Raw genomic sequence first — 19,777 nt, 5'->3', positions numbered from 1 at the left:
CCCATCTCTACTAAAAATACAAAAATTAGCCGGGTGTGGTGGTGCGTGTCTATAATCCCAGCTACTCAGGAGGCTGAGGCAGGAGAATTGCTTGAACCTTGGAGGCGGAGGCTGCAGTGAGCCAAGATCATGCCACTGCCCTCCAACCTGGGCGACAGAGCACAACTCCTTCTCAAAAAAAAAAAAGCTAAATGGAAATTTCTAGAAATAAGCAGTTCATAAGTTTAAAATTCACACCATTCTGAATACCATGATGAAGCATTGTGCCATGCTGCTCTGTCATGTTTGGTACGTGAAACGTCCCTTTGTGCAGCCTATCCATGCTATGTGTGCTACCTGCCCGTTAGTAGTCACCTAGAGTATCCAATCAGCTGTCTTGGTATCACAGTGCCTGTGTTCAAGTAACTCTTATTATTTGACTCAGTGGCCCCAAAGTGCAAGAATAGTGATGCTGGCATGTCATAATAGTTCTGTTTTAGTATTAGTTATTATTGTTGATCTCTTATTGTGCCTAACTCATACATTAAACTTGCTCATAAATATGTATGTATGGGGAAGAAACAACATATACATGGGGTTTGGTACTATCCACGGTTTCAGGCATCCACTGGGGTCTTGGCATGTATCCCCCAAGGATAAGAAGGGACTAGTGTATTCCCCACACCCCTCCATCTTGCTACCTTTTGCTGCTTTTCTTTAATCAGTCTCTCCTCCTGTGGCCTGTTTCTATATACTCGGCCTTCTCTTTGCTTTCTTTGTTTTGCCCACTGTCAATCACTTCCTTTCTTCTCTGCCCAAACCCTTGTTGCAGGTGGCAATGGCTACATCAATGACTTTCCCATGGGCCGCTTTCTTCGAGATGCCAAGCTGTATGAGATAGGGGCTGGGACCAGCGAGGTGAGGCGGCTGGTCATCGGCAGAGCCTTCAATGCAGACTTTCACTAGTCCTGAGACCCTTCGCCCCTTTTCCTGTACCTAGTAGCCTTTCTTGGCAAGTAGAGATGTGGCGGCTCTCCCACCCTGCCCGCAGCAGGCCCTCCTGCCCAGCTGGTCTTGTTAGCCCTCTGGCCTCTGGATGAGGTTGAGTTCTCCACAACAGCTCCCAAGCATCATGGGCCTCACAGCCGGGCCAGTGCCAGGACTAGTGGTCTGTGACTTAAAATGAACTCAGCAGGAAGCATATTGTCTGGGGATTGTTGGGACAGGTTTTGGTGACTCTGTGCCCTTGCTCTCTAACTTCTGAGCCCACTTCCCAGGGTAGGCACCTGGGGGCATGCAGATACCCACCTCTTTCTCTTGAGTGGCAGGACGATCTCTCTGCTCAAGCACAGCAGAATCATGGCCCCTCCATGAATTGGAACTTGGTACAGGTTAAGTATCCCTAATCCTAAAATCTGAAACACTTCTGGTTCCAAGCATTTTGGATAAGGCATATTCAACTTGCAGTCTCTTTTCTGGGGGAAAAAAATAATAAAAAACCTAGCCTAGCCAGGCGTGGTGGCTCACGCCTGTAATCCCAGCACTTCAAGAGGCCAAGGTGGGTGGATCACCTGAGGTCAGGAGTTCAAACCCAGCCTGGCCAACATGTGGAAACCCCATCTCAACTAAAAATAGAAAAAAATTAGTTGGGCATGGTGGTGGGCACCTGTAATCCCAGCTACTTCAGGAGGCTGAGGCAGGAGAAACACTTGAACCCGGGAGGCGGAGGTTGCAGTGAGCCAAGATTGCACCATTGCACTCCAGCCTGGGCGACAAGAGCAAAAACTCTGTCTCAAAAAACAAAACAAAACAAAAACGTGGCCCTTGTTTCTTCCAGTTTCTAGAAGTATCATCTCCTAGCAGCTTATGAACACATATGCTTGGCCAGACAGGGTGGTGTGTGCCTGTAATCCCAGCACTTTGGGAGGCCCAGGCGGGAAGATCACTTGAGCCTAGGAGTTCAAGGCGGTAGTGAGCTATGATGAGACCACTGTACTCCAGCCTGGGCAACAAAGTGAGACCCTGTCTCTAAAAATAAAAATAAATGATGGCTGGGTGCCGTGGCACACATCTGTAATCCCAGCACTTTGGGAGGCCAAGACGGGTGGATCACTTGAGCTCAGGAGTTTGAGACCAGCCTTGCCAACATGGTGAAACCCCATCTCTACTAAAAATACAAAAATTATCCGGGGTGGTGGTGCACACCTGTAATCCCAGCTACTCAGGAGGCTGAGGCAGGAGAATCACTTGAACCTGGGAGGTGGAGGTTGCAGTGTGCCAAGATGACACAACTGTACTCCAGCCTGGGCCATAGAGCAAGACTCTGTCTCAAAAAGGAAAAGAAAAATAGGCCGGGCGCAGTGGCTCACACCTGTAATGCCAACACTTTTGGGAGGCCAAGGCAGGTGGATCATGAGGTCAGGAGTTCAAGACCAGCCTGGCCAAGATGGTAAAACCTCGTATCTACTAAAAATACAAAAATTAGCCAGGCGTGGTGGCAGGCACCTGTAATCCCAGCTAATCCCAGTCTCAGGAGGCTGAGTCAGAGAATTGCTTGAACCCGGGAGGTGGAAGTTGCAGTGAGCCAAGATCACACCACTGCACTCCAGCTTGGGTGACAGAGTGAGACTCTGTCTGAAAAAATAATAGGCCGGGCGCGATGGCTCACGCCTGTAATCCCAGCACTTTGGGAGGCCGAGGCGGGCAGATCACAAGGTCAGGAGTTTGAGAACAGCCTGACGACCAACATGGTGAAAACCCGTCTCTACTAAAAATATAAAAATTAGCCGGGCCTGGTGGCACACGCCTGTAATCTCAGTTACTTGGGAGGCTGAGGCAGGAGAATCACTTGAACGTAGGAGGCAGAGGTTGCAGGAGCCGTAATCGTGCCATTGCACTCCAGCCTGGGCGACAACAGAGTGAAACTGTCTCAAAAAATAATAAATAAACGAACACACGTGCTGCTAAGAGTCTGCTGTGTGGCAGAGCAGAAGACAGTGTGCTTTTGTGTGCTATTGGAAGACTAACTCCTCCTGTACAGCACCTCTGAGCCCTTGTGCACTGCCCCACCCTGCCACGGGCACCATCCAGTCCTGGCCATGTGACCACCCACAGCTGACTGGGCAGCAGGCACAGGCCCTACCCAAGCAGACCGGAGTTGGCTGGCCTGACTCCAGCTGAGGCTGCCTGTGTACGTTTCTCCAGATACCCTATGGCTAATTTTGTTATTACTGCACAGTGGCTGCTGCCATTTTGTATTAAATATATTGTGAAACAAACCCATCTGCTTCTAAAGCAGTGATTTTGGGGAGAAACAGTCTACTTGCCGCTGCTTCCTTTCTGGATCCAGCTTGTGTCCTTGGAGAGTGGCGGGTCCAGGTCCTATTCCTGCCCTCCAGCCTGTTCTTTCATGAGGGACAGGAAGATAAAATCAGCCCTTAGGATAGACGTCTCAGCCTGTTTCCCAGATCTCCCAGTGAGTTTTAAAAGAAACGGAGCCCAGAGTGCTAAGTTCTTACAGCCAGAAGGAAGCTTATAGATTTCTGAAAACTACGCCTATGTTTTTAAAAAGATCAACACAATTTGACTTTGTCAAGGTCAAAATGAACTAGAATCCACATCTGCTAGTGGCAAAAATGGGGGTGTTCTGAGAATCCCGGCCTTGGGCCCCACTGTACAGCCTGGATGGAGTGTGGTCTGAGAAGGGAATGGGTCTAGGTGGTTCCACCCCTTCCGAGTTCCCTAAAGAGGTAACTGGTTTTCTTGGCTCTCGGCCCAGCAGCGCCTATCCTGACTTTTGGTCCTGGCCTGCAGCCAAGTTGCTGTTCCTAGCCTGAGGCTTGAGACAGGTGGGGTTAGCTCCTCACCAACCCCAGTTCAGTCCCATCCTGAGGGCAAGATCCTGGGCTCATAGGCAGTCCCTTTCACTTCCCTGTCATGCTCCCTGCTGTGTTGGAGATGAATGTGACTGAAAGGGCCATCTTGCTGGCTTAATGTATGGCTGGAACGACCAGCCAGGAGACACAATGTGGCAAAATGGGGCGCTTCATCCAGTCTGTCTAAACCCTGTCGACTTGGGGAGGTGATTTTTTTCCTGATTCTGTATGTGAAGCAAAAGAAATGTTTTAAAATTAAAAGCAAAAAAAAAAAAAACAAACCAAAATGAACCATGTAGCCTGAGTGGTAAATGGAAGAACAAGGGGCACGTCTACTTTGGTTCTGGTGGGCGTGTTTGGTTGCCTACATGCATTGGGCAAATCTGCAGCACCAGCTGCCAGCACTGCTCCTTCCTGCGGCTGGCTCTTATTCCACTCCAATTTTAGGCAGGTCACACTATCAGGGCAGCTCACTGCTGTTGATGCTGCCTGCCCTGTGGGAGGGCAACAGAACCTTGGGATGTTTTTTAAGCGTGGTCTGAGCACACCCCTTATCAGAATTTGGCAACCTGAAAGAAATGCAGGTTCCTGGATCCTGCCCCAGACCTAATCACATCCCCAAGGGTGATTCTAGACACGGTAATCTTTTACAACTACCATCTGGGTCCTAGAGCAGGCTTCCCCAGGAGCCTGAGTCCTAATTCTAAATCCATATAATCCAGTGATAACAATCCCTTGCCCATGTAACTCTCTCAAGTCTGAGCTCCTTGATCTTTGCACAACCGAGTGCAGGAGGCAAGGTTTCGTGCAGGGCACGCTTTCAGAAGACCGGTAAGGTGAGTTGCCCTCGGCGGGATGGGACCAGACCTGGTGTAAACGCAGCGCGCTGTCTGGAGAGAGGTGCCCAGCCCACTGCCTGCCAGGCGGGAACTGGGACCTAAGACCCGGGTGGTCATCTGTCGCGACCCCCAGCCTAGGGCAGGTCAAGAGTCCTTCCTCTGACCCTCTCCCTCGAGGCAGCGCGCTTCTTTGGAGCGCAGCACTGGCTCGCCAGACGCAGCTCGGATGTCGCATGGAGCTCGCCTGACCCCTGCCGGCTGCCGCGTGGTTGCAGACGCGCGGAGCCAGTCTATCCGGCCTTTGCGTGGGGTTCTGGTCCCAAGGCCCCCAGTCTGGGATTTCAGGACTCAACGACGTTTTGTTTTAGCTAATAAGGACATTAAAGGGAAGGGGGGTTGGGGGAATGCTATCCTCTATTACCATCATTTCATACAAGGCCTTTTTTTTTTTTTAAGACAGAGTCTCGCTCTGTCGCCCAGGCTGGAGTGCAGTGGCGCCATCTCGTCTGCCAGCTCCACCTCCCGGTTCACGCCATTCTCCTGCCTCAGCCTCAGTCCCTGTAGCTGGGACTGCAGGCACCCACCACCGCGCCAGGCTAAGTTTTTGTATTTTTAGTAGAGACAGGGTTTCGCCCTGTTAGCCAGGATGGTCTCGATCTCCTGACCTTGTCATCCGCTCTCTTCGGCCTCCCAAAGTGCTGGGATTACAGGCGTGAGCCATCACGCCCGACCGGCTTTTTTTTTTTTTAAGACATAGTCTTACTTTGTCACCCAGGCTGGAGTGCAGTGGCCCAATCCCGGCTCACTGCAACCTCTGCATCTTGGGTTCAAGCGATTCTCGTGCCTTAGCCTCCCAAAGAGCTGGGATTACAGGTATGTGCCACCACGGCTGGATAATTTTTGTATTTTTAGTAGAGATGGGGTTTCACCACGTTGGCCAGGCTGGTCTCAAATTCCTGGCCTCAAGTGATCCACCGCCTCAGCCTCCCAAAGTGCTGAGATTACAGGCATGAGCCACGGGGCCCAGCTAGGCCAGGAATTTTTTTTTTTTTTTTTTTTTTTGAGACAGGATCTCACTCTGTCGCCCAGTGCAGTGGCGTGATCTCAGCTTACTGCAGCCTCGACCTCCCTGGCTCAAGAGATCCTCCGGCCTCAGCCCTCCCCTGGCCACCCCCTTAACCCCTCAGTAGCTGGGACTAGAGGTGTGCACCACCATGCCAGACTAATTTTTGTGTTTTTTGTAGAGCTAGGCTTTCATCATGTTGTCCAGGCTGGGCTCAACTCCTGGGCTCAAGTGATCTTCCCGCCTCCACTTCCCAAAGCATTGGGATTATTATAGGCGTTGAGCCAGTGTGCCCAGCCCTTAAATTTTTGTATATGCTTTATGTTCATGGTTTTAAAAAATACTACTATTTTTAAAAGCTTATTTAAAAAAATAAAAGTCCCCTGTCCCTCCTATCCCCATTCCCACTCCCAGGACAAAACCACTTTTGAATCTTTAAGGGGCTTATTTTGATAATTCACTTCATGCCTCTAAGTGACATGCTTACTTATTGATATAATTGTAAGCACTTTTAAGGATAGTTTTCGTTTTTGTTTTTAAGATGGAATCTTGTGCTCTGTTGCCCATGCTGGAGTGCAAGTGGCACAATCTCAGCTGACTGCAACCTCTGCCTCCCAGGTTCTACTGATTCTTCTGCCTCAGCCTCCCGAGTAGCTGGGACTACAGGTGCACACTACCATTCCCAGCTAATTTTTGTATTTTTAGTAGAGACAGAGTTTCACTATATTGGCCAGGCTGGTCTCAAACTCTTGACCTCATGATCCGTCTGCCTCGGCCTCCCAAAGTGCTGGGATTCCAGGCATGAGCCACCATGCCCAGCCCAAGGATAGTTCTTTGAAGTGCATACATTTGATTTATGAGAAGTTATGCCCATACTTTTTTCACCTCAGGCCAGCCCTGTCCACGGGCCAGTGTTTGGAAGCCCTGAAATCAGGTGGTACAGAGCCCCATCCACATTCCTGGCTGTCCCCAACCCTTGTCACATTTGGTACCCAGAGCCTACAGCCACAGTGCCGAGTGGGAGCTCTCTTCTCTCTATGTGCACCACTTGGTTACTCTTGCAGGGGGCCATTCCAGAATGCGGCCTCTCTCCCTCACCCACCACCCAGCCACTCTCAGAGGCTAGCCTGATATGTCTTAAATATTTCTTGGACCTTCAACATCCTGCCAACTTGCCTCCCTTCTTCCAGGCCATGCCCCTCAACCCTTCCTCTACATTGAACCAATGAACTGTCAAGCTCCCCGTAAATTCTTCAGTGGCTCCCAGCATCTATAAGATCTAAGGCTTGGCAAGGCAAATATGACTCTAATCCCCCTGGGCCTTCCCCTTCTGCTGCTTCCCTCCTTCCCTGCTCAATGCTCATGTTCTTGTTGCAAGGAGTCCTCACTGCTGTGTTTCTCACCCCTGTGCCTTTGGTCTGGGGCAGCTCCGGAAGTCCTGCCAGCCCTTCAACCTTTCTCTTGCTTCCTTATCTCTAAAGCCTCAGGCCAGGGCCTGTCTCCTTCAGGAAGACCTCTCTTCTCCAACCTTTCCTCACTCCTCTGTCTCCATCTCATCCATTCTGGATGGGTCCTCTTCCTCCTCCTCCCTGGGCATATCTGCACTAATGGGCTTGCCACAAAGTTGTGTTTATTCCAGTCTCCCCAGCATTAGGCAGGCTATGAATTTGAGGACTAGGACTGTGATTTAACTGTCTTTACATGATCACCAGGCAGCACAGTTCCCGGCATGTAATAGGTGCACAACAAATGTTTATTGAAAGAGTAAATGAGTAGTCACGTGACACTTAGCTCACATTTTGCTGGTATACAGTTATTTGTGTATATGGTGCTCTCTGAGTATATTGTAAGATCTTTTAGGTCAAAGACCATTTCTCACTTATCTGAACTCTCCCAATAACACCCGGGGCTCACAGTAAGTGCTCAGTGGCTATGTTCATGCTAAATGAGTGAAATGACAGGTGGGCCAGAGCCCTGGACTAATCCCAGCATTGGCAGAAACAGCAGGGCCAGCCGGCTTTGCCTGGCCCTGTTTTCTCCAGGCCTTCCCACCCTGGAGTAGCCAGGGCGCAGCCGCAGAAGGGAGGCCCTCACCCCCATACTCCTCTGACCCACTCAGAGACAGAAGGAAGCTGTGCTAAAAGACCCTGACCCTCCCCTGCTAGCCGAGGATGAGAATGGGAGCTGGAAGGGGAAAGAGGCAGAGCAGAGCCACACAGCCTTTGTGTTCTTGTGTGAAATGCATGGTATATATGGGGGAGTACGTACATGCACATATGCAGTGTGAAAAATAGCAAAACAAATTCCTGTGTACCCAACATGCAGGTCAATGAAGAGAGTATTCCAAGCCCACGTGCCCCTCCTTGACATATTCTCCCCAGGGGAGCCACCATCCTGAATTTGGTGATAATCCTCCCCTTACCTTTCTCAGTGGCTTCCTGCCTCTGTATAGATCCCTGAACAATATTGTTTAGGTTGCCTGATTTCAAACTTTCTATAGCTGGACTCATACCATATATATATATATATTCTTCCATGTCTTGCTTTTTGGCTCATCATTGTACAGTTTTTGTTTTCTTGTTTTTTTGGTTTTTTTTTTTTTTCATTTGTTTTGAAACAGGGTCTCACTCTGTTCATGATCATGGCTCACTACAGCCTCAACCTCCTGGGCTCGAGCCATCCTCCCGCCTGGGCCTCCTAGGTAACTGGGATTACAGGGGCTTGCCATGACTCTCAGCTAATTTTTTTGTATTTTTTGTAGAGATGGGGTTTCATTATGTTGCCCAGGCTGGTCTCAGACTCCTGGGCTTAAGGGATCTGCCTGCCTCAGCCTCCCAAAGCTGCTGAGCTCTTTTAAATTTTTTTTTTTTTTTTTTTTTTTTTTTTTGAGGCGGAGTCTGGCTCTGTCGCCAGGGCTGGAGTGCAGTGGCCGGATCTCAGCTCACTGCAAGCTCCGCCTCCCAGGTTTACGCCATTCTCCTGCCTCAGCCTCCCGAGTAGCTGGGACTACAGGTGCCCGCCACCTCACCCGGCTAGTTTTTGTATTTTTTGTAGAGACGGGGTTTCACCGTATTAGCCAGGATGGTCTCGATCTCCTGACCTCGTGATCCGCCCGTCTCGGCCTCCCAAAGTGCTAGGATTACAGGCTTGAGCCACCGCGCCCGGCTCTTTTAAATTTTTTATTGTTTTTGAGACAGGGCCTCACTTTGTCACCAAGGCTGGAGTGCAGTGGCGCAGTCACGACTAACTGCAGCCTTGACCTCCCAGGCTCAAGTGATTCTCCCACTTCAGCCTCTTCAGTAGCTGGGACTACAGGCCCAGTCCAGCTATTTTTTTTTGTTGTTCTTAAATGTTTATAGAGACAGGGTCTTAACTATGTTTCCCAGGTTGGTCTCCTGAGCTCAAGCCATCCTCCTGCTTCAGCCTCCCAAAGTGCTGGGATTACAGGTGTGAGACACGGTGCCCAGCCTCATTCATGTTAATGAGCAGGACTATAATCTCTTCAATTTTTTTTCTTGTGTAGTATTCCATAATGTGGAAATATAACAATTTAATTGTCCATTCTACTGTCGATGGACATTTGGGCTGTTTGCAGTTTGAGGCTATTGTAAAACATTCCTGGCCAGACGCGGTGGCTTTTACCTGTAATCCCAGCACTTTGCGAGGCCAAGGCGGGCGGATCACCTGAGGTCAGGAGTTCGAAACCAGCCCGGCCAACATGGCAAAACCCTGTCTTTAATAAAAATACAAAAATGAGCCAGGTGTGGTGGCGGACGCCTGTAATCCCAGCTACTTGGAGGCTGATGCATGAGAATAGCTAGAACCTGGGAGGCGGAGGTTACAGTGAGCTGAGATGGTGCCATTGCACTTCAGCCTGGGGGACAGAGCGACACTCTGTCTCAAAAATAAAAGAAAAAAAGAAAAACCATTCCCATGGGCATCTTCTGATGCAGATGTGCAAGTGTTCCTCAAGTCATAGTCCCAGGAATATAATTTCTCTGTTGCAGGCTATGCACCTGATCAACCTTACTAGATAATTCCCAACTGTTTTCCAAAGTAGTTGTAGGTCTATTATTTTTTAGAACGATGCCACCAGAGGTGACTTGGGGTAAAAGTTGAATGCCAGCCCCAGGGCCAACCCCATGAGCTTATTTTCAGCAAGGAAGAGAAGTCAGATGGCAAAAGAGTGTGCATCTGTGCATTGCTGCTTCCCCAGCCAGGCCCATAAACCACATGTTCAACAAACCTTTATAGGCAAGCTACTAAGACCCATGCACTGGGTGAGGGGCTGGGGAGACGATAATGATTTAGCACAGACCAGCCTCAGAGAGAACAATTATGTTTCCATTTACCCTGCCAGGCAGCCGGATGCTCCAGTTTTGCCCTGGAAGACACGAGAGAGTAAGGGCCGGATAGATAAGAGGGAATTTTCTTGAAGGAAAAAAGGTATTCTGGGCCCAGGAATATCTCAGCACAGGCAGTACCTCCACTCCTCAAAGGTGGCCAGTGGATCAGTGGCGGAAGTACAGAGGGCTGCCCTTGCTGGCAGGAGAAGGAAGGAAGGAAGCAAGCAAGAAGACTAGGGCTCTATGCTCGTGCTGGCAGAGAGAGACACAGCTCCAGATCCAGATCCATTCAGATGCATCTTGTGCCTTGTGCCCGTCCAGAAGCAAACATGGGTGAGCATGCACATGGACACGCATACCTCCGCACACACTTTCAGGGAGGCTGTCAGACACGCTGCAGGAGCAGAGGCAAGGAGCGTGAACACGCAGCTGCTTGTGGAAGATAAGCCCAGCGCTGGGGGCTGCCTGCCTGGCCTGTCTTGAGAGTCCCCTTGCACATCTGCCTGGGTTCCCAAGAGGCAACCTCTACAAAGATATGTGTTTTCAGGACAAGCTGCCCCCTCCCACAAAATCTTTCTGTTTACAGGAATGGAGTAGCAAAATCCCTTAGTTCATATTTGAGTCCTGTCTGATGCTGACAGGCTGGCCAGGGCTGGGCATATAGTGGGTCTCTTTACTTACTGAACTAAAATAGTTAAATGAAATTTACTATAAGATAAATTAAGATAACTTTACTATAAGCTATATTAAGATTTAAAACTGGGGGAAAGAGAAACCTGAAATGAGAAAAGGGGAGTGAAGGAAGACTTGATGTCCTTCATAACTGGCCTGCATCCTGCCCAGCCCCTCCTTTCTTTCCAGAAGCCCACCAGTGGCCCAGAGTGGAAGGGTGGGAGTCAGACCAGCCCAAGGTTGCTAATTAAGACTAGACTGCCAAGCATGGTGGCTCATGCCTGTAATCCCAGCACTTTGGGAGGCTGAGGCAGGCAGATCACCTGAGGTCAGGAGTTCGAGACCAGCCTGGCCAGCATAGTGAAACCCCATCTTTACTAAAAATACAAAAATTGACTGGGTGTGACAGCACCCATCTGTAATGCCAGCTACTCGGGAGGCAATTCTCCAAGAATTGCTTGAACCTGGGAGACGGAGGTTGCAGTGAGCCGAGATTTGGCCACTGCATTCCAGCCTGGGTGACAGAGTGAGACTCTGTGTCAAAAAAAAAAAAAAAGACTGGACTGTTTGTGGATTTTATATGACTGCTGCTGCTTGAGAGAGCTGAAATCTGCTCTCCCTTCTTAAGATTGCTTCCAAGGCTCAGAGCTGGCTGACAGCAGTTCAGAATCACCACCTAGATATTGAGATTCAGCCAGTCCCAGCTCCTCTTGTACCTCTTCCCAGCCCCTCCCTCCCAGGTACCCCTAGGCAGAGTATACCCTACGGTCCTTTGAGGCTGGAGAAGCAGGTGGTTGTGAAGTAGGCTGGCCTGTGGGACCTCCCTCTCCCCTGGTACCCTCCCTCCCTGGGAGGCTGCTTGGCTCCAGAGTGAAGGAGCAAGTAGGGGCCCTCAGTAGTCTTCTCCTTCCATGGCCAGGCTGCCCACCTGCTTGGAACCCGGCCACACACATCCCGGTGCCCCATTCACTGGCCCTCCAGGTTGTCAGAGACCTTTGTGCTGCCGTGTTTCTGCCCTCCCACCTGATCACGCACACCTCGAAGGGGGCCGCAACCTCATGTTCGGAACTCCTGAGCCTGGAGAGAGGCTGTGGGGGGTGGGGCTAGAGCCCTGGAGGTGCCCCAGCGTGTGGAGCCTGTTGCCAACAGGGGCAACAAGACAATCTCTCTGTAGGACTGACTGTGAGGCCTCCCCAAAGAAGGATCGGGCAGAGAAAGGCAGGCTCCTCAGCCCTGCCTGGGACATCTGCAGCTGCCTCAGAGCTCACATTGTGTGGATCCCAACAGCGTTTCCCTCACTAATGAAGACCCGGCCCTCTCCCAATTCTGCATTCCCCTCTTCCCCAAGGCTGGAAACCCCCTATGGCCAATCCTGTGGGCTCAGCCATCTTACACTACAAGCTCCCCTGAGAAGCCCCATCCCCCACCTAGCCTGCCCACTCACCAGGAACAGCCATACGACTCATTTCCCTGCTGCCCCGTGGAAACTTCATCTCTCTGTGCCTCAGAGGGTCTGCCAAGCCCCTGTGGCCCACCACTCCATCCCCTGCCAGTGGATGCTCTGGCGTGGCCAGCCTCCTCACTCAGGCACCTGTCCCCCAGCTGGCACACCCCAGGCTCAGCCCACTCGAGTGACCTGCCCCCACATCCACCAATCCCCTGCTCAGTTAAGAACTGGCATTTGCTGAGGGACCATTATGTTCCAGGGTGCCAGCGATTCAAAGACTAGTAACAGTATGGGGCCAAAAAAGTTTACGAGTTATTTGGAGAGATAGACATAAAAATTATAAGACATCTCAATTACTCCAATTTTAATGTTACCCATTCTTTAAGACCCAGCATGGGCACTAACCCACCACATACCCACCTGTGTCTGGTTTGCTGCTGTATCCCCAACACTTTGCACTTGGCTCAGTGGAGCCCTTCTCCCTCCAAACAAATACTTGCATAATGAATGCAAAGCGGCGGGGATGGGGGGGCGGCAGGCTGCAGGGAGGATGACTTCTTTCCTTTGCCCTCCACCAAGCTTATCTAGATGAAATCAGATTTAAATAAAACATCAAGGGCGGCCTTGGAGCAGGGAGGGCAGGAGTGGGCAGGGGGGAATCTCAAGGCTTTGCCTTGAACTAAATTCTCCCATCTTTTTAGTAGCAGCTAAAAGAGTAGAGTTCTGGGGCCACAGCCTCTAGCTTCTTGGGGAAGCCATCTGGACTGCCAAAGCCAGAACTGTTTATGCCTCCAAATTTCAATGAGTCTGCCTTGTCAAACCCATAACCAATTGTTATCCACTTGTTGAATGAATTGGGTCAGGAAATTTTATAGTAAAAATATGTACAAGTCACAAAAAGTACAAATGTTGGTGATCACTCCTGAAAACAGGCAAACTGGGTCAGGATGAGTGTGTTTAAAGGTAGGGAGGCAGAGCCTGGCACACAGTGTGGCTGCAGGAGGTAGTTTTCTAAGCTAATATGGCAGTCTAGCACTGTGGCCACCCGGCAGAGCAGTCAGGCTGCAGAGCCGCTGCGGCACAGGCAAAGGCTTGATTTCTCTGCCATTCATTCATCACTGAGTAGGTATTACCGAGAACCTACCATGTGCAGGTACCCTGTGGGCCATGGGGAAACAGTAGGACCCAGGCAGACGCAGATGTGGTTTTCACCCTAGCCTAGCCGGGGAGGCAGGTCTTAGCCAGGAATCACCGGCTTGCTAGGCTTGCCAGGAAGAAAGCCTCGCAGGTTGTGGAGTGTGACTGAGCCTGAGAGATGAGATCAGAGAGCCTCCTGGCTGGAGCGGCAACAACAGTCAGTTCCAGATTTGGATCTTTATCCTGAGTGTAAGCAGGAGTCACGGAAGGGTTTAAGCAGGAGAGTGCTATGATGCAGTCTATTTTGGAAAGATCCCTCTGACTGAGAGCCCTCTGACTGGGGCAGAGTGGATGCGGGAGGCCGGGCTGTGGTTGGTCACAGAGGTAGGAGGAGATTCGAGGCTGGAGGCTCCAGTAAATGACAGCCATGGGTGGTGGCTTGGGAGGGAGAGGGAGGTGCCAAGGATGAGTCCAAGGTTCTTGACTTTTAAAACTGCCAGTGCCTTTACCCCACAGTGGAAACATTGGGAGAACACTGAGTTTGCTTGTAGCTGGAAGTTGGCTGAAGTGTATCTGATGTTCCTGAAAGACCATATTGATGTTTCAGTGTCAAAGAGAGTGCAGAAGGCAGGGAAAGGGTACTTTTGATAATGGCTTTGCCAAAGGAATATCTTTTTATAAAGAAATATGACAATCAACTTGCAACATTTTGCCCCCAATCTAACAGCGAGATGAATGTTGCTCACAGCAACTTCATGTGTAAAATTCGAATGAGTTGCTAACAGACATTTGGAAAACGTAAGAGTAGAGAATTGTTTGGGGAAGCTTATTTAGGAAGAAGGGATGGAGAAATCATTAAAAGTGACAAGGCTGGGATCTGAACCCTGGCTCCACTATTATTAACGTGACCCTGGGAAGTTACCGAACCTCTCTATGCCTCAGTTTTCTCATCAGTAAAATGAGAATAATAACATTATCTATTTCATAAGACTGGCTGGGGATTAAGAGTATGTGTAAAGAGCTTAATGCAGTGCCTAACTCATGGAATCCCTCCAGGAACATTACCTATCACAGAATACACCCTGACAGAGGGAAGCAACGAAGCAGGCAATTGCTGATTTTCCATAATCCCTTTCAACAAAGAAGAGTTGTTGTCCATATAACCAAGTGTAATTTTTATAAATGCCCTTATTAGATTTTTAAATATAGTATAATATTCACAAGCCAAGGGGAAAAATTGTCAGGCTTCTCATATCTAACTAAGTCTTTTTTTGTGTTTTTTGAGATAGACTCTCACTCCATCACCCAGGTTGGAGTGCAGTAGCTCAATCATGGCTCACTGCAATCTCCACTCCCCAGGTTCAAGCGATTCTTATGCCTCAGCCTCCTGAGTAGCTGAAACTACAGATGCGTGTCACCACACCTGTAGAGATGGGGTTTTGCCACATTGGCCAGACTGGTCTCGAACTCGTGGCCTCAAGTGATCCGCCCACCTCGGCGTCCCAAAGTGCTGAAATTACAGGTGTGAGCCACTGTGCCTGGCCCATCATATCTAAGTCTTGATGTCATTTTTCCAGCTACTAATCATCTGGCCCAGTCTTGCTTAGGTCATATACTCTTTGATGCACTCTTCAGTTTCTGAGGATCATGCCTCTGCTAGGTGGAGTAGCTTTCCTAGGTCAGAAGCAATGCTATCTGCATGGCCTCCCAAGTCTTCTTGGTGTCTGAACAGTGCAGAGCACAGGTGGCACTGTGGTTGGTTAACATCATACTTGTGGCCCAGACTGTAGTCCCCCCAGAGGGTGTCTGCTGGAAAGGGCTGGTCCTGGGTCTTGCTGTGGGTTCACTGAGGTTAAGTGAGGGTGGCAAAAGAACCGCAGGTGATTCTCTCCTCTGCTCTGGGTTTTGCAAGACTAGAGAGGTCAGTGGCTGTGGCTGGGAGCCTGTAGGAGATAGAACTATCTCACCTTGAGGAATGAGATTAGGGATGCCACAGAGAATCTTTCCCGAAGAGGGAAATGGCTATAGGGCCCAGGCCTTGGGAGGGTGGAGTGGAGAAGTCATGGGAAGAGGGGCTGGCCTCTCCCCTACACCCAGCAAAGGGAGCAATCCTGCCTTACTGAAGCCAGAGTGGGGCCCACTGCTGGGTGGACAGAATACAGCCACAGGCACTACATTGTCAGGGCTCCAGATGGGAGATAAGGAGTACAAAACAGAGGTGGAAGACTGATTCCAGCATGGAGGCAGGGCAGGCTTCAGGCATGGCCAGATTTGGACATGATGAAGTAGATTCACAATTGCTAATGTTCTGGGGGCACCTGGCTACATCAGGTGCTATTCTAAGTACTTTGTGTGTTTTAAGAAGCTGTAGAGCCAGGACTGTACTCAGAAAGTCTGCGTTCTTAACCACTACGCAATGTGAAATGTAGAAAGAAGGAAGGTTTTAGACCTATAAAGGGTTAGACCTCTATTTTATATGTTAAATGTCACATGAAAAAAAGCGAAGGTTTTGGAGCCACTCCAAGCCTATGTGATTTTGAGCACTTCCTTAGATTCTCCAGGTCTCAGTTTCCTCATTTGTTTGTAAATTTGAGAGTACATTTACCTACCAGAGTTCTTGAGGGTTAAATAAAGAAACATATGTTGAGTGCCTGTTCATGCCTTCTGTAAGACACCTGCCCCCTCTGGACCGCCTGCTGGCTTTGGAGGTTCTCAATACACTGTCCATTCCAGGTCTGGATTTCCTCATCTTCCCAGGGATCTGTATGTCTGGAATAAAGAAACCAACCATAGTGGATGCACCCCTGGACTTCCAGTCCGCAGCGCTGGGAGTTCCTCAGGGGAGAAGTCATACTCCAAGTTGATATCTGACCAGACAAGTGTTCTGGTAACAGTGAAGGAGGCGACCCTAGAAGCTGAGGTCCCAAGCAACGCAAACCTAGATCATCACAGAAATGTCATGTTTCTTGGAATGATTCTCCCCTCTCCGTGTATTTATCCATTCAGTTTCTATTTATCAGTTGTTTACTATTCAGTTCACCAAGCATTATTAGGCAACTACTATTTGCCAGATATCATTCCATGTTCTCAGGAGTCACCTAGAAGAGCCCACAAACTCTGGACCATGTTAAATTTCCCTTTTCGTCTCCAGCCTGGGTCCATGGATCTTGGAGTGTGCTCAGTAAACATCTGCTCCTGGGGCATTAATGAAGGTACTACTAGAGATTGGCATGAGAATGCAACAGGGCTCTCTGAGTAGGTTCAAGGGAAGTAGACACTGCAAAGGCCTGCACCACGATACCCATCCATGTCTCTGTGGCCACAATGCAGGGCAAGGATCACACACCTGAAAACCTTCAGGGTTCAGGTCCCGTAAATGTCCCACATGGGCAAAGCGGGAGCATGGTAAACTGGAGCATGCCTACCCCATAAAGACTGCATTTGCTACTTAGTACCAACCTATTGTTGCAAGTGAAAATGTGCGCCAAGGGTAGCAAATCTTCTGATTTTTTTCAAGAGAAACTGTAATCCTGCATTTTTATTTTAAATCTCCAAAAATTCCAGCATTGGCCCCTAATTTTAATCTTTTTTGAAAGTCCCATAGACAGTTAAATAGAACTTGTCTGCCTGCTTACTTTTGCTCAAAGGCTACTAGTTTGGGAGCCCTAAGTGTGCCTGTGAAAGGGGAGAGGTAGAGGGCTGTGTGTCCTGGGGCCAGCTTATGAGAGACTTAGAATGCCATCCTTCCTTGGGGCCAGGACTGTGCTAGACACAGGAAGCCATAAAGAGGATGTCAAAGCCATAGGCCTGCCCTCCAAGGGTTTATAATCTTATAAATAAAGACTTACAGGCAAAGCAGCAGATGGTCAGGAATGTGTGAGGAGGAGACAGCTTGGAGTCCATGGAGTTCAGGGCAGCAGAGAGCAAGGTGGGCTTGAGCTTCAGGAGAGTTTCACCTGAGCTTCGGGAGACCTTTCCAGGAAGTCAGGCTTGGACTCTGAGAATGAGGATTCTGGAGGAGTCTGGGAGATCCATAAACAAATATGAATGGGCACGACCCATGCTGGAGACCCCAGAGAAAAGCCCCAGGGAATCTGCTTCCAGGTGTCATGGGAAACGGCTCACAGGAAAGGGCAGGGCTACAGCATGAGGCTTCACTGACACCCCCACACCCCTTCCTATTGAAACTGGCCATCCCTGGCCTCAGAAGTCCAGTGGGGTCAGCCTCTCCAAGCTTGCAGAAGTCAGTGTTGGAGGCTTGGGCAAGTGTTACAATTTCGGCTGGGGTATAAGCCCTGCCTGTGTGGCTCAGGCCAGGCATTAATGGCTCTAAGCCTCAATTTCCTAATTTGTGAAATGGTGATAGTAATTGCATATACCTATTGAGATTGGGGTGAGAATGAGAAACCAATATAGGATGTCATTTGCCCCTGTTCCTGTATGGTTTTTATGAGAAATGTCCACCACCAGTTTGTCTCCAGTAGGGTGGGGAAAAAGCACCTGGAGGGCGAAACGAAGCTCGTCCCCATGTTTTTCTTGTCACTGCTCTGGAAATGACATGGATTCTGGGAGGGCTGCCTATCTTAGAGGTTGAGGGAGGAGATGGAGCATGGGGGTCTCTCCATTTCTTCCCTGGGGACAGAGATGGTAGAGCTACTGGTGGGTGGCAGGCAGGAGCGGCTGGGGTTGGGGGCAGCGCTAAAAGAGGGCTCTCTTTCCTCCAAGGCAGACCCTTTCCACCCAACACCCACCTGGGAGGGAGGGCGAGACCCAAGGTCAGAAGTCCCTGGAACAGGGGAGCACTGCGAGGGAACTGAGATGCAAGATCCTCCTGCCTGAACTCACACCCCGCGTGCTGCTCTCCCAACTCGCCTCTCAGATCTCAGACCAGAAGCTTCCGTTCCTCAAAATCCTTCTATGTTCTCCAACGCCTTTGGGACAGAGCTCCTTGGCAGGGTTTACAAAGCTCAGGTGGCCCTACCCACCTCTCCGGCCTCATCTGCTGCCTATACCCCCCTATACCACAGCTCTGCACCTTTGCTGAAATTGGTACTCGCGCTTGGGGTGTCCTCATCTTTCCCCCACCTATGGCAGCCTGCCCGAAGAGTGCCTGCTCCTTCAGGCTCCGCTCTCGGCTTAGCCCCTTCTCGGAACGTCCCCGCACCTCAACCCAGCCCCTCGCCAGGGGCAGACCCTGGCAGCCATCCTTCCTCCTCAGCAGCCATTACGTGTTGCTGTCATAAAGTTATCACTCTGTTTTCTGTCTACTTGTCTCTCCAGCCCCTGCCCATCCCAGCCTCCGACTGCAGGATCCTGGAAAGCAGGAAAGCCTGGCTCCCCGTGGTAACCCTAAGGCAGGCCCTCTGCCTGGGGCGTCCTGGCACCCGTTCGGGCCGGAGAGCCCGGCGGGGACGCGGCGAGGGGGCGGCCGGGCCGCGGGCTCGGAGCCGGGGCTGGGGGTGGGCGAGGGGAGTCCTTCACCCTTGTGGCGGGCTCCTGCCCAAGCCAGCCCACCCGGCCCAGCTCCCGCTCCCGCTCCCGCTCCGGAGCCGTGCCCACCGGGCCAGGTGATCTCGAACCTTCTCTCTCTCACACCCCAACAACAAACAACCCTCCGCGCTCTCCCTCTGGAGAAAGGAGGTGGAGCCTGACCTCAGCCGGAGGCTGCCGCAGCTGCCGGGGGGAGGGCTTGGAGCTCCAGCCCTTGGGGGAGCCTTTCCTCCAGGGAGTGGTAGGGGTGGGGGTCTTGGGGGGGGCTCCAGAGCGCCGGGGAACCTCTCCCCTGGCAGCGTCGACCCTCCCCCAGCGAAGGGAGGAGGGGCGAGGGGGGTGGCTTCAGTGAGTGCCCGCTTCCGACTCTGTCCCTCTCTCAGGCTGGAGTGCCCTCGGACACCTCCTCCCCCACTTACACCCACCCCCTCCTTGAACTCTGCAGTCCCAGAGGCAGGGTGAGACTGGGGACCGAGTGAGCCCAAGGGCTAAGATGCGACTCTGCGGGGCTCCCGGAGCCGGGAGGGTGCCCATCCCCCACCCCTTGACGGTAGTCGGGGGTGTGGGCGGGGTGAGAAGGACCCCGGGGACCCTCCGATTAGGTCTGGAGAGAGCCTGAAATAGGGTGCAGTCCGCAGTTGTTGGGGCTGCGGAGGAGGCTACTGGGGTGAGGGGCAGAGAATGCACCCCAAGAGAAAGGCATGGGGCCCCAAAGAGGGTAGGACACGGGATTCAGAGGGCGGGAAGGAGAATGCAGAAACAGCTTTTACGGGGAGAGGCAGACTGCAAAGACGTCCCCTGGCCGGCAATCTGGAGGCTAGCGCTGGGCAGATGGGGGTTTTGGACACAGCGCCATGGACATGTGTTCCCCGAAAGTCTGAGCGCATGCAGCCCCCTTGTTCCTTCTTGTGCGGAGACTGAGTCCCACA

At 51.0% G+C, this 19,777-nt stretch overlaps 1 protein-coding gene across 7 annotated transcripts in view; it reads left to right on the top strand.

Annotated features, from left to right (window-relative positions):
* The window catches only part of IVD (isovaleryl-CoA dehydrogenase), a 31,666-nt gene extending 12,636 nt beyond the window's left edge, over positions 1-19,030 (top strand). For 2 of the 7 annotated variants that reach the window (XM_033190569.1, XM_033190570.1), the window contains exon 12: positions 18,084-18,615. In XM_033190569.1, the coding sequence (XP_033046460.1) occupies positions 18,084-18,175 (92 nt within the window). In that variant the 3' untranslated portion in view covers positions 18,176-18,615. Of the gene's footprint in view, positions 1-811; positions 1,495-18,083; positions 18,616-18,638 lie in introns of those variants that run through there. The other 5 variants (XM_033190568.1, XM_033190563.1, XM_033190564.1 and 2 more) reach the window with 5 other exon arrangements.
* Positions 19,031-19,777: the final 747 nt, after the last annotated feature.

The sequence above is a fragment of the Trachypithecus francoisi genome, unplaced genomic scaffold (genome assembly GCF_009764315.1).
Source record: "Trachypithecus francoisi isolate TF-2019V2 unplaced genomic scaffold, Tfra_2.0 Lachesis_group3, whole genome shotgun sequence".
Lineage (NCBI taxonomy): Eukaryota > Metazoa > Chordata > Mammalia > Primates > Cercopithecidae > Trachypithecus > Trachypithecus francoisi.
This window is presented reverse-complemented; position numbering and strand designations above follow the sequence as displayed.